At 39.6% G+C, this 15,264-nt stretch overlaps 3 protein-coding genes across 3 annotated transcripts; all 3 read left to right on the forward strand.

Annotated features, from left to right (window-relative positions):
• The first annotated feature begins 1,576 nt into the window (after positions 1-1,576).
• Positions 1,577-7,645, forward strand: LOC103963712 (C2 and GRAM domain-containing protein At1g03370). Its single transcript, XM_009376561.3, has 9 exons — positions 1,577-2,518; positions 2,818-4,050; positions 4,430-4,612; positions 4,793-5,076; positions 5,202-5,318; positions 5,482-5,744; positions 6,049-6,214; positions 6,465-6,737; positions 6,856-7,645. Exons 1-9 carry the CDS (start codon positions 2,170-2,172, stop codon positions 7,042-7,044), a joined length of 3,057 nt encoding a protein of 1,018 aa, XP_009374836.2. The 5' UTR covers positions 1,577-2,169; the 3' UTR covers positions 7,045-7,645.
• A 323-nt stretch (positions 7,646-7,968) lies between these two features.
• On the forward strand, positions 7,969-10,672 carry LOC103963713 (protein phosphatase 1 regulatory inhibitor subunit PPP1R8 homolog). The gene is made up of 2 exons (XM_009376562.3): positions 7,969-8,800; positions 9,285-10,672. Exons 1-2 carry the CDS (start codon positions 8,355-8,357, stop codon positions 10,105-10,107), a joined length of 1,269 nt encoding a protein of 422 aa, XP_009374837.2. The 5' UTR covers positions 7,969-8,354; the 3' UTR covers positions 10,108-10,672.
• On the forward strand, positions 8,665-13,359 carry LOC103963710 (pentatricopeptide repeat-containing protein At5g04780, mitochondrial-like). The gene is made up of 2 exons (XM_009376559.3): positions 8,665-8,800; positions 11,000-13,359. Exon 2 carries the CDS (start codon positions 11,086-11,088, stop codon positions 12,958-12,960), a length of 1,875 nt encoding a protein of 624 aa, XP_009374834.2. The 5' UTR covers positions 8,665-8,800; positions 11,000-11,085; the 3' UTR covers positions 12,961-13,359.
• Positions 13,360-15,264: the final 1,905 nt, after the last annotated feature.

Below are 15,264 nucleotides of genomic sequence, written 5' to 3' on the forward strand. Positions count from 1 at the left end.
GAGAGATTTTGTTGATTTACTAGGTGATGATTGCGGTTGGCCGCAACTATGATTTATTTCTAATGGTATTTCTCTTTATTTGTAAGTGAGAGGTGTTATGTTCAATTATCGTCAAAAATGAATTTGAACAACATTATTGCAAGCTCATCCCATTGTGAGTCTTAGCCAGATAATATCATTTGTTCAAAAAAAAAAAAGAAAAGAAGAAAAGAAAAAGAAATAGTGTTTAGATAAGTTAGACCCCCACCTAGGTCGTGACTCTCAGCTAAAACAAAAATAAATAACTTTTATTTTTTATTTTATTTTTTCATTAGGTACTTGATCAACACTCATTATTCCCCATGCTTTTAAACTTTCAATACGTTATAGTACTTGACAAGTTTTATGTCATTTTATTTTGTAAGTTTTGTATCTAAATACAATTATGTATTTTTTTTAAATATAGATAAACATTTTTATTTATATGTTATATAAGACCATCTCCAATGGTTGGGCTAAAAGCCAAATATTTTAGCCCGGAAAATTTAGCTTTTAGCCCAGAAACAACTTTTCTGCTCCAACCGTTCTAGCCTAAAATTTTAGCCCGGGATTATTAAAGAATGAACTTAGGCTATTTTTTTTTGTTAAATTAAATTTAAAAAATAAATAAATATGTAGACTATCGTAAATTAATTTTATAAACATTTTAATCTAAAAAAATTTAAATTCCGATAAATATTGGGTGGAGTCCACTCTGATTTCTGAGCTAAATTTTGGGGGGAATTTGGCCTTCGTTTAGCATTTAGCATTTAGCCCCAATTTTCCCCTTAGGTTGGAGTGGGTTTGGGGGAAAATTTTGAGGAATAATTTGGCTTTTAGCCCACCATTGGAGTTGGTTTAAGAAGTTAACTAAAATTAAAAAACCGCCGAGCGCCCGCCTAAATGCTTACTAGGCCTCTGCCTTCCATGCGCATAAAGCCTTTTGGGACATTGATCACGCGTGACCGGGTCGACTTCATTCCAATGCGTTAGCTTAGCTAGAAAATTACGAAAATGTAGGATCAAGCTTGCAATGCTTCTGTTATGCTGCTATGCATGGTGATGTTTCTGAAGTACTAAAATGCGATTTTTTTTTTTTTAGTATAACGATGTATTTTACATTAAAGATATGAGAAGTTCGGCTAAATTACATAATGGACAATCTAATTTGGTATCGAATTTGTTATCTATGAAATTCAAATCTAAGACATTTTACTTACAAGTGATGAAGAATATCATCGTAATACTGTGTGGCAACGTGAACTCGAGTAGCAGTACAAATTTCAGAACAAGGAGAGACAAAATCCTCCAAAAATTGGTGCAATTAAACAAATAAAATCGGCGGAAACTAAGAAGGAAGTAAACTAAAAAACAGTATTAATCATTTCACGATACAATAGAAGAAGAAGGCAACTATCTCCTAATCTATTTTATTACAAACCACTCTTTAAAAGGAAATTAGAGAAATTAAAAAACGATTTAATTAAGAAAATAATAGAAAGTCAAATATCCTAGGTGCAGTATGAAATTGAACCAAAAGTCTCTCAGCTTTTAAGATTTCAACTTTTAATTGAAAATTCTCCCCATCTTTCCCTTCCCTTTCCATTTTTTATCATCCCTTTCTTTTATCCCAAAAACAAAAAAACGTCGTCTCTTTGTTCCTTGCTGTGAAACCGTTGGGTTCCTGTAGCGTCTCGTCCCGATCTCCTCCTTCAGTCATTCAATCCTTCAATCTGTTTTCTTCTTTTGTATGACCTGTGAGCTTTCATTTTGCGTATTATTCAGAAAGAAATCCAGATCAGATCAGGCGATTGCTTCTTCCCGCATTACCATTACGTGACAAGAAGTCGTCGTCGTCGTCGGAGCTTTTCGTCCTCAAATTTTGATGTCTTTCCTTTTATCTTGTTCGTATAATTTACAATTCCCTTTTGGTTACAAGAATCAATTTTGACTGACGGCTTTGTTTTGTTCACAATTTGTAAATTGCCATACATCGTACAATCCAATACAATACGAAAGGAAGGCAGGCGGGCAGGAAGGATTGTGGTGCTTTTCTTATCCGTAGGTGGGTTGTGGTTTGCTGCATGAATTGAATTGTGGTGGTTAGATAGATTAGATAGAATTAGAACATCACAAGAAACAAAAGAAAAGATGAAGCTGGTGGTTCAAGTATTGGGGGCTCGGGATCTACCAGCGATGGATCTCAACGGCCTTAGCGATCCGTACGTGAAGGTGCAGCTGGGGAAGCACAAGCTCAGGACCAAAGTGGTCAAGAAGACCTTAAACCCCTATTGGGGGGAAGAGTTCACCTTCAGGGTCGACGACCTCAACGACGAGCTCGTCATCTCTGTCCTCGACGAGGACAAGTACTTCAACGACGACTTCGTTGGCTACGTCCGCATCCCTGTTTCCGAAGTCTTCGATGCCCGCAACAAGTCCCTTGAAACTGCTTGGCACCCTCTCCACCCCAAGAGTAAAAAATCCAAGAACAAGGATTGCGGTACTACTCTTACATTCTTCTGCTAAATTAAATGTGCCTACTTGCCTTTTCTTTTTCTTGTTAAAATTGCTCATACTTCCCGATGCACTAGTCTCCAAATCCAAATGCATACATTTCATGCTTTTCAAGTACAAAACTTGGGATTCTTGTCCCAAATTTGGAATGATAGCGTTGCTTACTGACAGGCAATACCAATACCCCATTTTTTGTGAATTCTAGCTACTTGTCATATTGTGGTTGGATTTGTCCCCAAGTTAGTTAATTTAAAATATTCCTTCGTATGATTTTCTTCCTGACAGGCGAGATTCTTCTTGCAATACATTTTTCTTCAAACAATTCATTCGTGGACTCGGCTTCTGAGGGTGGTGACATAGGAAGTGAATCACCTTCAAGGTCTTTCAGTGGTGTTTCAGAATCAGCTTCTCCTGTGAGAGTGAGACCAGAAGAAACAGCATCTTTTAAGGACTTTAAGGAAGAAAAGATTTGTTCTCAGAAGACCTTTGCTGGTCGCATAGCTCAGATATTCAATAAAAATCCAGATTTGCTTTCAGCCTCCTCTAGCAGAGTGGACTTGTCCGAGCTGTCTGAAACTGCTAAATCCGAAGTTTGTGAGAGCAGCCCTGAGGATCAGTCCTCTTCCGCTACATTTGAAGAATTGATGAAAACAATACAGTCACGAGATCAAGAGAGTGAAACCCCAACCAACTTACCAGGAGGAGTGCTTGTGGATCAACTGTACGTCACTCCACCCCAAGACCTAAACACATTACTATTTTCAACAGATTCAGGTTTTCAAAAAGAGGTGGCAGATGCGCAGGGAACTACAGAATTGGATCCGGGGCAATGGAAATTAGATACCAGCACCGAGAGCGTCAAAAGAGTGGTGACATACGTTAAGGCTGCAACTAAGTTGATAAAGGCTGTCAAAGGAACTGAGGACCAAACGTATCTCAAAGCCGACGGGAAGGTTTTTGCAGTTTTAGCAAGCGTAAGCACTCCTGATGTTCCCTATGGGCGAACTTTTAAGACGGAGTTGCTCTACTGCATAACACCTGGCCCCGAGCTGCCATCAGGAGAGCAATCTTCACGTCTGGTAATATCCTGGCGGATGAATTTTCTGCAGAGCACCATGATGAAAGGAATGATAGAAAATGGAGCTCGACAAGGTTTAAAGGAAAGTTTTGACCACTATGCTACTATATTGTCTCAGAATGTTAAGCCAGTCGATTCAAAGGATCTTGGATCCAATAAGGATCAGGTTTTGGCATCACTGCAAGCTGAACCCCAGTCTGATTGGAAGCTGGCAGTCCAGTATTTTGCCAATTTCACTGTGATCTCCACATTATTTATTGGATTGTATATGTTTGTACACATCTGGCTTGCCCAACCCAGCACCATTCAAGGGCTGGAATTTGTTGGGCTTGACTTGCCGGATTCAATTGGTGAATTCATCGTCTGTGGTGTCCTGGTTCTTCAAGGAGAAAGGGTGCTGGGGTTGATCTCACGCTTCATGCAGGCCAGAGCACAAAACGGTAACATCACTTTTAGTGGTTGCTTTTGCTTTTGCTTTTAAATAGTAACATACACTTAGCTTCTGCCTTTCTCTAGTTGACAGTGTGTCCTTTTACATCAAACAATTAGTTTCATTCTTGTCATTATCACTATCAATATACATGCCAGGTTTTTTATCTACTCCACAAATTCCAATGTTTTAGAGAACTACATTTTTTTACCGCTGCTTCTTGCTCAGCAATTATTTTTCTCTTCTACGGGGAGAACACAATGACGTGCATTTTTCAAACTGTTTCTAATCTGTTCAAAATCCAAATTTTCTTGATGTCCATATGTTTATCTTGTTATTTCTTTTGTTTTGAATATGATTTATCAGTATCATCTTTGTGTGTCTTATAGGCAGTGATCATGGAGTCAAAGCCCAAGGAGATGGTTGGTTGCTAACTGTTGCATTGATTGAAGGAAGTAACATAGCAGCTGTTGATTCGAGTGGGTTTTCTGATCCATACGTGGTGTTCACTTGCAATGGGAAAACTAGAACCAGCTCAATCAAGTTCCAGAAATGCGATCCTACATGGAATGGTGATTTTCCTTTGACCTGAGTTGTGTTGTTTGTTTGGTTTTAAATCTATACTTCTTCCAAATACATATGTCGGTGCATATTTTAACAATAATGTAAATCAAAAATTTAGAATATGTCTAGATTATGCAACTTATATAAACTAAATCTTGGTCTGATTTATTTCTTGTTGGTCTCTGCAGAAATATTTGAGTTTGATGCAATGGATGAACCTCCTTCTGTGTTGGATGTGGAAGTTTATGATTTTGATGGACCTTTTGATGAAGCTATCTCTCTGGGCCATGCTGAAATCAATTTTGTAAAAACTAATATATCAGATTTAGCTGACTTGTGGGTTCCTCTTCAAGGAAAGTTAGCTCAGGCATGCCAGTCAAAACTCCACCTGAGAATTTTCTTAAACAATACAAGAGGTGGCAACGTCGTAAATCAATTTTTAACTAAGATGGAGAAGGAGGTGGGAAAGAAGGTATAGCGGTCCATTATTTTGAAATTCACATTACCTGTGTTCTTTATCTTCTATTCCCTTTTCAGTAGTGTTCTACATACCTTTCATATGTTATTACTCATGATTGTTAGTGAAAACTATTCTAGATAACTGTGCGGTCTCCTCAAACAAATTCAGCATTCCAAAAACTGTTTGGGCTTCCACCAGAGGAATTTCTCATCAACGACTTTACCTGTCACTTGAAACGAAAAATGCCCCTGCAGGTGCTGTTAACATGGTTATACACCCTGTTGAAATTTTCCTATTGACATTAAACTTTCTATTTGTTTCTTGAAGCCATACTTGTAGAGCATGCAACCTTTTCTTGCTCCTCATTATCTGTTATATGTTAGTTATATTTCTTATCTTACAGTTCTTCCCATACAGGGCCGCCTATTTCTTTCTGCAAGAATAATTGGTTTCCATGCAAATTTATTTGGTCACAAGACAAAGTTCTTCTTCCTGTGGGAGGATATAGAGGATATTCAAGTTGTACCTCCAACTCTGTCATCTATGGGCAGTCCAATTATAGTCATGACTCTGCGGCAGGGTAGAGGTATGGATGCAAGACATGGTGCAAAGACACAAGATGAGGAAGGCAGGCTCAAGTTCCATTTCCAGTCCTTTGTATCTTTCAATGTAGCTAACAGGTACCCGAAGGACTTCCTAGAATACCATGGCATTCACTTCAACAAAGTAGAAACTTTTTTGTTAATTTTTGTGATCTTGTTCTCTCTTTAATTATTAGATATCATTTGTTTGGCATATGTTGGGTCTGCCCTTGCCTTCTTCTGACTTAGACTAGATCTCTGCCATTCCTTGCTCGTTTCTTTTGCTTGGTGGTGGTTTTGCACGAGTAACCCATCTCAACACTGACTTTACACCATTTTCTGAACAATTGATGTTTGCTTGGACATAAAGATTTGACTCACAACATCTGATGTTTCTGAATAGGACAATCATGGCTCTTTGGAAGGCTAGGTCTTTGAGTCCTGAGCAGAAGGTGAAAATAGTTGAAGAAGAATCCGATGTCAAGATCCAAGCTGAAGAGAGTGGGTCTTTCTTGGGCCTTGATGATGTCAGCATGTCTGAGGTTTATTCTGCAGCTCATTCCGTTCCTGTGAGCTCTCTCTCTCTCTCTCTCTCTCTCTCTCTCTCTCTCTCTCTCAGTGCATCTCTATTAGAACTAAGAATACACCTGCAACTCGCTTGTCCCCTTCTGCTGAACCTGTCTCATGGAATCAGAATAGCATAGCTTTCATCTAGATTATTTGCTGTGTGTGGTACTCATGACTATATGCACATCTGAGTTCTAATTATTTTAGTTTCTTCTCGACTGACCATTATATTTGTCTTGTTGGCGACAATAGACAAATTTCTTCATAGAGCTATTTGGCGGAGGTGAATTGGACCGTAGAGTTATGGAGAAAGCTGGTTGTCTTAACTACTCTTATACCCCATGGGAATCAGAGAAGGGCGATGTCTGTGTGAGGCAAATATATTACAGATTTGATAAACGTGTGTCCCAATATAGAGGAGAGGTGACTAGTACTCAGCAAAAATCCCGACTCCCTGATAGAAATGGTTGGCTTGTACAAGAGGTCTCGACCCTCCATGCAGTACCGCTTGGCGACTATTTCAATGTATGGATGACATTGAACTTATGCAGAATTCTGTTTAATAATCCTTATTTGTAAATGTGTCCCCCTTGAGTCACTAGTTTCACTACATGATTGACTAGTCCCTTTTCACAATTTGCAGCTTCACGTTCGATACCAAATCGAGGATTTGCCCTCAACACCAAAGGGATGCCAGGTAAAAGTATACTTTGGGGTTGAGTGGCTCAAAAGCACTCGGCATCAGAAAAGAATTACAAAAAACGTGCTTAAGAATCTGCAAGATCGCCTGAAGGACACCTTCAGTGTAGTTGAGAAGGAATTCACGATATAGTGGGTGGATTGGGTGCATTTCTGGGATTGTAGACATTTGACACGAAGAGTGCTGATATGACAGCTTGGATTGAGCTTGACTGGGTGATATGCCAGCTAGGAGACAATGAAAAAGTCTATAAGCTTTGGCTTGCAGAGGTGCGGCGGTAACATATGTATGATGGATGTGGTGGATGTGAAGGTGTAAGTGTGTATGTTGATGCTCCAGGGAGTACCGTGGTCCTGGACGAGACAGTGCTTAGTGTTTCTGGGACAGAATCCTGGACTAGTTTAGGAGGAGGAGGAGGGGTTTTTGGTAGTTGCTGGTTGTGAATAACAGGTGCAGGTTATGCAATAACCTTCTAGTGTATATGGAAGTGGCAGGTCTAGGTTTTTGTGGTCTTGCCGTTTCTAGCCGAACAGCAGGCGCACCTCGCTGTTGGTGGTGGTGGCCCTGGCGGTGCTTATTCCTTTAGAATAGCTCAAACTTGTACCGATTTCATTTGTATTTGTTTGAATTATGAATAGCAATACGAAATTGTTGAAGAGATGTGGCTATATGTACATGACGGTTTGAAGCTTGTAGAGGAACCATTTTGTATAACTTGAACCTTCATTGCTTCCTTCCGGTGTCAATTGTTAACTTGAGATGAGGAATTGTAATTTATAGCTCCTTGGTTATTTAAAACTAAACTATTATTAGCGCTATAAAAAAGATTATTACCCTAAACCCAAATGCCAAGCGGGGATTAAACGCTTGTGTTTTCCCTTCTAGAGTAAAATGCCTAAACAAAATTGGATCAATCACAAAACCAACCAAATACATCATCAAGTAATATTGCAATATATATATATATATATTTATTTTTTTTTGTTCCCCCAAACATTGCAATATATTTGAAAAAATGAAAATAATAAAAATAAAAATAAATAAAAGGAGGGCGGCGCCTTTGCTTTTGGGTTGAGTTCGCCCTCTCCAATCGCAAGTGTCCAGTCTTCTGCCCCTTCCAATGTAGGTTTCCGCTCTGCACTTCCTTTCTACCCCAAACGAAAGTCTCTCCGCCTCCGCCTCGCAGCTGAGAGTTTGAGACTGCGACGTTACGTAAGTCTCTTAAAAATCCTAAATTTTGCTTTTGCTTTCGCTAACCATTCGGTCGGCGGCATTCGTTCTCATATTATAACTTTGATTGCTAAGATTAGATGATCATCTTCCTTTCGGGTTAATAAGAATTAGATTATAGCCTATACTATAGGATAGGATAATAGGATAATAGGTCCCAAGCTTCTCGTATTTTTGCAAATTTCACTCCGAATCCCGAGAATACTGACATCATGTACGGTAGAGCGGGCCTTGATCGATTTAAGAAAGCTCAGTCCTTGGAACCCTTCTCCGTCAATTCCAATCCCAATCCCAATTCCCCTTCCAAATCCAATCCCAAGCCCTCTCTTTCACACTCCCATCAACATCAACCCCCCCTCCCTCTCCCTCTTGCACCGCCCGAGGCCGCCCCCCTCGTGGAGCTGGGTCAGACCCACCAGCACCATCTCCCTCAGCTTGGTGCCGGTCAGTCCACTTGGAGGCCCCCTGACTGGGCAATCGACCCCCGCCCTGGTGTCTATTCTCTCGAGGTTCTCAAGGATGGTCAGGTTCTTGATCGCATTGCCCTTGATAGGCGTCGCAACATCTTTGGCCGCCAATCTCAGACTTGTGACTTTGTGCTTGATCATCAGTCCGTTTCCCGCCAGCATGCTGTTGTTGTTCCTCACAAGAATGGAAGGTCAGCCACACTTTCTCTCACTTTTCCTTTTCTTTCTATTTAATTCAATTGCGTGCTGTTGGTTTTGTTGACCAAGTGAAAGTTTGTTCTAGTTTGGGTTAGCCTCTCTTCAAAACTTGTAAAGAAAAGGGTAACAGAACAATAATCTACTAACTTAATCTTTACATCCAGATCATAGAGCTGGATTTGTTTAATATTTCTATGGTTTTATATTTAAGAAAGAGGGTGGTTTTTTAGGCAATGCCAGAGTAGCCCTACGACCTGATCCGTCAAACACATGATTCAATTAATCATCTAGGAGCTTCATGGATTCACCTATTTCACTATACTGCTTGGCCATGGCCATGGCCATGTCCGTGTCCGTGTCCGTTCATACTCATGACAGTGTGCAGGCGATTGTTTTTTTATTTCCCATGCGTTAAGTAGTTGTATGATGTTGGTTTCTGTGATCCGAAGCCATTTACAAGCTTTATCCCTTCTGCAGCATATATGTAATTGATTTGGGGTCTGCACATGGTACTTTTGTTGCAAATGAAAGAGTGACTAAAGATACCCCTGTTGAACTTGAAGTGGGCCAGTCTTTGAGATTTGCTGCATCAACTAGAACTTATGTCTTGAGAAAGAATGATGCAGCTCTTTTTCCTCGTCCTCCACCGCCTTCAGAGGTTAATCTGCCACCACCTCCTGATCCATCTGATGAAGATGCTGTTGTGGCCTATAATACGCTTCTAAATCGTCATGGTCTGACCAACCCCGACGTAGTGGCTAAGTCCCGCGAGTCTAGTGACTCAGCAGGCGCAAAACAAGACAACCAGCGGCCAGAGAGACCCTCTAAGAGAATTAGGAAGGCAAGAGTATCATTCAGGGATCAAGTTGGAGGAGAGCTGGTTGAAGTAGTTGGGATTTCAGACGGTGTGGACGTAGAAACTGAACCGGGTCCACTAGGTGTAAAAGAAGGAAGTCTTGTTGGGAAATATGAATCCCTTGTGCAGGTTACAGTAATCCCCAAAGGGAAGGAACAATTATATGTCAAGGAAGGCAATTCTTCCCAAAAAGGCATGACTGAAAAATTACAGGAGGTCTTAAATAGAGTCAAGACTGCTCCAAAGGGTAGGATTTATGATGACCTTTATGGAGAATCTTTTTCTGGCAAAGTGGGTTCGTCATGGGCATATCCTTCTTCTGTGGACTCGAGTGGTAGAAGACCCTCTCCAAGTAGAGATACTGATGGGAAGGCATTAAGCGTAAACCATGGAACTAACTCAAGTCACATTGACGATGACGAAGATGATTTGTTTGGTGATTGATTGAGGCAAGCACTCGGTGGATGGATTTTTGTTCTTATTTGGGGTCTGACAATATTTTGAAGATTCGAAAAGATTATATGGTCTTGCTTCCTTGTGAATGGGAAAAGAGTTACATTTAATCAACAAATTTCTTAGTATTGGTATGGCCTGATCCATAATCTCCATGTCAGTTAATGTTAGGGGAGCCGCTAGTGCTAGTGCTAGTGCTAGGTAGGTCATTTATTTGATCCCTCTCAATCTGATGTGAAGTGGTTTATGCTGGTATATTATTATTAACCTGACAGGAAGTCTTTTGTGAGATGCTGATGCGGGTTGGCGGGTGGAGGGAGTCGCCTGGTTTTGTAGTAAGATGATCTGTTGGTATCTCCTCGCAATGTAGCCCTGCTAAAGACTCGAAACTTGTTGAGGATTGCTGCACATTTTAATGCATTAGGCTGTAGCGTGAAACCAGCCAGCTTATAATTTGCATGTGAATTCTGTTTTTTTATTCACGAATTGTGTATTCTTGTAATTGAACTACCAATGAATCATTTGCGTTATGATTAATGGAGCTGATTTTCACACATTCTTTTTACCCTCTCTCACATTTCTCTTTATTTTTTGGTCATCAATTGAATAAATCAAATGAAAACAACAGACGAGATTAAATAGTGGCGGATGGGAGGAGAAAAATGCGTGTCTATAATTTCCCTCCTTAATAGAGTAGCAATGTTTCATGTGAGTAAATAATGTGATGTATGCGCATTAGAAAAAAAATATTGGAAGTTTTCAAGTGGAGAGGATCTCAATTGAAGGAAATTAGAATGGACCTTTGACCTTTTTGTTCTCCATGCATTGCGCACTTGTGTTTATTTTTGAAATTTTGAATTAACAAAATCTCATCTGGGTTTAGGAGCCCCGAAGCATAGGATCCGAATTCCATGAGCGTTTCGAAAGCTTTTGACCGACCGTGACCATGACCTTGTTGGAAGCGTTGTTATGATATCGATGAGAACCTTGAGGAGGAGAAACTTGGAGGGAATCTATTGCCCTGTTCGAAACTATTACAGATATTTGTCAGCCATCGCCAATGGACCCCAACAGTCCCCTGTAACTGTTGGGTCGGAGGCGGCGAGGGACGCGTACCCTCCACTTGTTCATGAAATCCTGCAAATTTGTGCAGGAACAGGTGCACCCGCGGAAGGGAAGGCCTGCCATGCACACATCATACGTTTCGGATTAACAGCAGACACATTAACCTCTAATATGCTCATCAACATGTACTCCAAATGTGGTTTACTTGATTGTGCCGGCAAGGCATTCGATGAAATGCCTGAAAGGAGCTTAGTTTCATGGAATACAATGATTGGGTCACTTGCTCGGAATGGGGAAGAACAAGAAGCTCTTGGTCTTTTCTTGCAGATGCAAAGACAAGGAAACACTTTCAGTGCATTCACCGTTTCAAGTGTTCTTTGTGCTTGTGCTGCGAAATGCGCTGTGTTTGAGAGTAAACAACTGCATGCTCTTGCTGTTAAGTTAGCAATGAATATAAATGTCTATGTGGGAACCGCGTTGCTTGATGTTTATGCAAAGTCTGGTTTGATAAAGGATGCAAGCTCTGTTTTTGAGTCTTTGCCAGAGAGGAGTGATGTTACATGGAGTTCGATGGTTGCCGGGTATGTGCAAAATGAGCTTTTTGAAGAGGCTTTGGTGTTGTTCCATAGAGCTAAAAGGATAGGGTTAGAACAGAACCAGTTTACAGTTTCTTCTGCTATTTGTGCTTGTGCAGGTCTGGCAGCTCTCATTGAAGGAAAGCAGGTGCATGCTCTTTTATCTAAAATTGGCTTTGGTTTGAATATATTTATTGTTTCCTCTCTTATAGACATGTATGCAAAATGTGGTAGCATTAGAGAAGCATACAGTGTGTTTCAAGGTATGAGCGAGGGGAACATTGTTTTATGGAATGCCATGATTTCAGGGTTCGCTAGACATGCTTGCTCCCTAGAGGTGATGATCTTATTTGAGAAAATGCAGCAGATGGGTGTGTTCCCGAGCGAAGTAACCTATGTTTCGGTATTAACTGCCTGTAGTCATATGGGACTAGTTGAAAGTGGAAAGAAATATTTCAACCTCATGATAGCAGAGCACAATGTGTCACCAAATGTTGTTCACTATTCATGCATGGTTGATATTTTAGGTCGGTCAGGGTTGATTATTGAAGCCTATGACCTGATACAGAAAATTCCGTTTGGTGTTACTGCTTCTATGTGGGGTTCTTTGTTGGCTTCTTGTAGGATCCATGGAAATCTTGACTTGGCCGAGGTCGCAGCACAGCATTTGTCTGAGATAGAACCTAATAATGCAGGAAACCATATTTTGCTGTCAAATGTTTATGCAGCAAATAAGAAGTGGGAGGAAGTTGCGAGAACAAGGAAGATTCTTAAAGAAAGCGAGTTGAAGAAAGAGAGAGGGAAGAGTTGGATTGAAATAAAGGACAAAGTTCACTCATTTATGGTTGGAGAGAGGAAACATGCTAGAATTGATGAGATATATTCAAAATTGGACGATTTGGTGACAGAATTGAAGATAATGGGGTACAAGGCTGAGACTGAACATGACCTTCATTGCGTGGGTGAAAGCAGAAAGCATGAACTTTTGAGGCACCACAGTGAGAAACTTGCTCTTACTTTTGGGTTGATGTGCTTACCTTCCAATGCTCCTATCAGGATCATGAAGAATCTTAGGATTTGTGGTGATTGCCATGCTTTTATGAAGATTAGTTCAAGTTGTAGGGGAAGGGAAATCATCGTTAGGGATACAAACAGGTTTCACCATTTCAAGAATGGTTATTGCTCTTGTGGGGAATTCTGGTGAAATACTTTTTTGTGTTCGGTTGCGTTTCGAGGGTCCAGTCCAGTTTACCAGCAATGGGATGGGAGCGCAAGAGATTAATCCAATGGCTGCTGATTGGGGATGTGCTCTCCGCTTGCAGAGGTTAATCTGATCCGTCCGATGAAGATTGTTGTTGTGGCTGATGATTAATACACATGCAAATGGTGATGGTCTGAAGTAGTGCCTAAGGCCAGTTGTTTTGTGATTATACATGAACATATGCGAGTGCAAACAAGCGTAGGCGGTGCGGTGTATCCAACTGAAGGTGTTGGCTAAATAGTAAACATGTAAGGAGGTCCTTCCTTTTTCTTTTTGGAATAAATTTATGCTGAGAGTAGAGATTGACTAATACCACCAGTGCCTTTTTTTTACATCACCACACTAATTGCGCATGCACGTGCACTTTGACGATCCATCAAGTTGGTCTCCAATATTCTCTGTTAGAGTAATAAGTAATTAGTTGTGAACAATATGAAGTGATTAATATTAATTTGTGAGGACTGAGGGGCCATGCTGCATTAGCAATTAATTAAACAAGAAAAATATTAGTTTTGGATAACATGGGCAATGATATAACAATATCTAATTAATCAAAACAAGTACCTTAATCCTCCTAGCTTTAACTTTAGTGCTGATATCACGACCATTCCGTCTTTGTCATAATATAATTGAATGTTGAACAACTAACATATATATATTGAACAATTAACACACACACACACACACACATGTATAATATATGGTTCTTTGACGAATAATTAGCAGTTGGCTCATCCATCTTAATTTCAAATAAAGAGATTGAAGGGACATATGGATGGGGCCCTGCGCTCTCTAATCTGATTACAATTTACATGATATTATATGTATCATCATGCGGGGCCGGCCCTGGAGCCTTTAGAATTATTGTATGTAAGATTATCTCCAGCCAAATGTTATAGGTTATATTTAGATTTAAAATTGACAAAACCGTTCTTCAATTCTTTGGTTAAAGGGGATTCGGCTAAAACAATCAGGCCAAAGTTTGGACCCAGGCCAAAAGTAATAAAATATAAAGAGTAGTAAAATATAGCCCAACAAAATTGGAGATGAAAATTTTAACCCTAAATAGTCTTTAAAATATTAATCTTTGGAGGACTAAAACACAGTTAAGGGCTATGTCTAGACCTTCATTATGTATCTCATGCAATTTATTTGCTATGGAGTAAAAGTTAGCCAAAGAGCGATTACATTGCACACGTACGAGTGAGTATAAAATAATGGATGGTGCTATTTACACTTTTTTTTTTTACTTCCTACACGTCTTTTATTAACTTTTGTTTTTTGATTTTTTTTTTTCAATTCATTTGATTTAACGGTCAAAAAGTGAGTGAAGAGTGCGTAAGAGGTAAAAATGTGTGTGGATAGCACCAACCAAAATAATATATACGCAGAATATCCCAATTGCGTTGGTGGAGAAATTTGTCACGTATTCAGAATTCAAATACAAGTGGAGGGACATAAAAGAATATATTATTATAACATGAAATACTGTTTGAATACTTGACACTAGAAAAAATTTCTCGTACTGGTACAATATAGAGAGGGGCGGAGTTTGAAAAATATACATATGAAAATCTTCTTAGAACTCTCTAAATGTTTGGTACGAGTCATTTTTGTGTATACTAAGTGTTTAATGTAATGTTTGCCAGACATATCTCGACAAGTTGGATCGACAACACTTGACATATTCTTTCGATATATATTGATATCTGTTAACATGTAGGCACATGATTTAATTAGCGACAACAAATCTACTAAACGTTCGATAAGATACTTTGGTAAATAAACAAGTTTTATATTTTTCGCGCTCCTCCCTTTTAAGAGGAGGATGCATGGTTGGTTGAGACTCGGGACTAGAAAGTGGGGGAGAAGAGAATACTTGTCTGTGTCTGGCCCTGAAAGCAACCGACAATGGGAAGGCATGACAATCCGATCAGCGCGACTGCAGAGAATTATTCAGTGTGTTTGAAATTCAGTTAGTACATTACATGTTATCATATACATACAAAGATATTTGAAAAATAAAATTTTCTTTTAATTATATAATAATACATGTATCATCTTGTGTTTCGAAACATTGAAAATTTTCATAACTGCAAGTGCGAGAGATGTAACAAACGGTAAAGGATGAGACACGTGGATGACATACAGATAATCAAGTAGCTTTGCAATTGCTAGCCTAGCCTAGACTAGAAGGAGGAGGAGAATGTACCTTCACCTTAGAAAGTGGAGGAAATCATCATGATT

The sequence above is a fragment of a genome, unplaced genomic scaffold (genome assembly GCF_019419815.1).
Source record: "Pyrus x bretschneideri cultivar Hongxiangsu unplaced genomic scaffold, Pyrus_bretschneideri_v1 Contig33, whole genome shotgun sequence".
NCBI classification, from domain to species: Eukaryota; Viridiplantae; Streptophyta; class Magnoliopsida; order Rosales; family Rosaceae; genus Pyrus; species Pyrus x bretschneideri.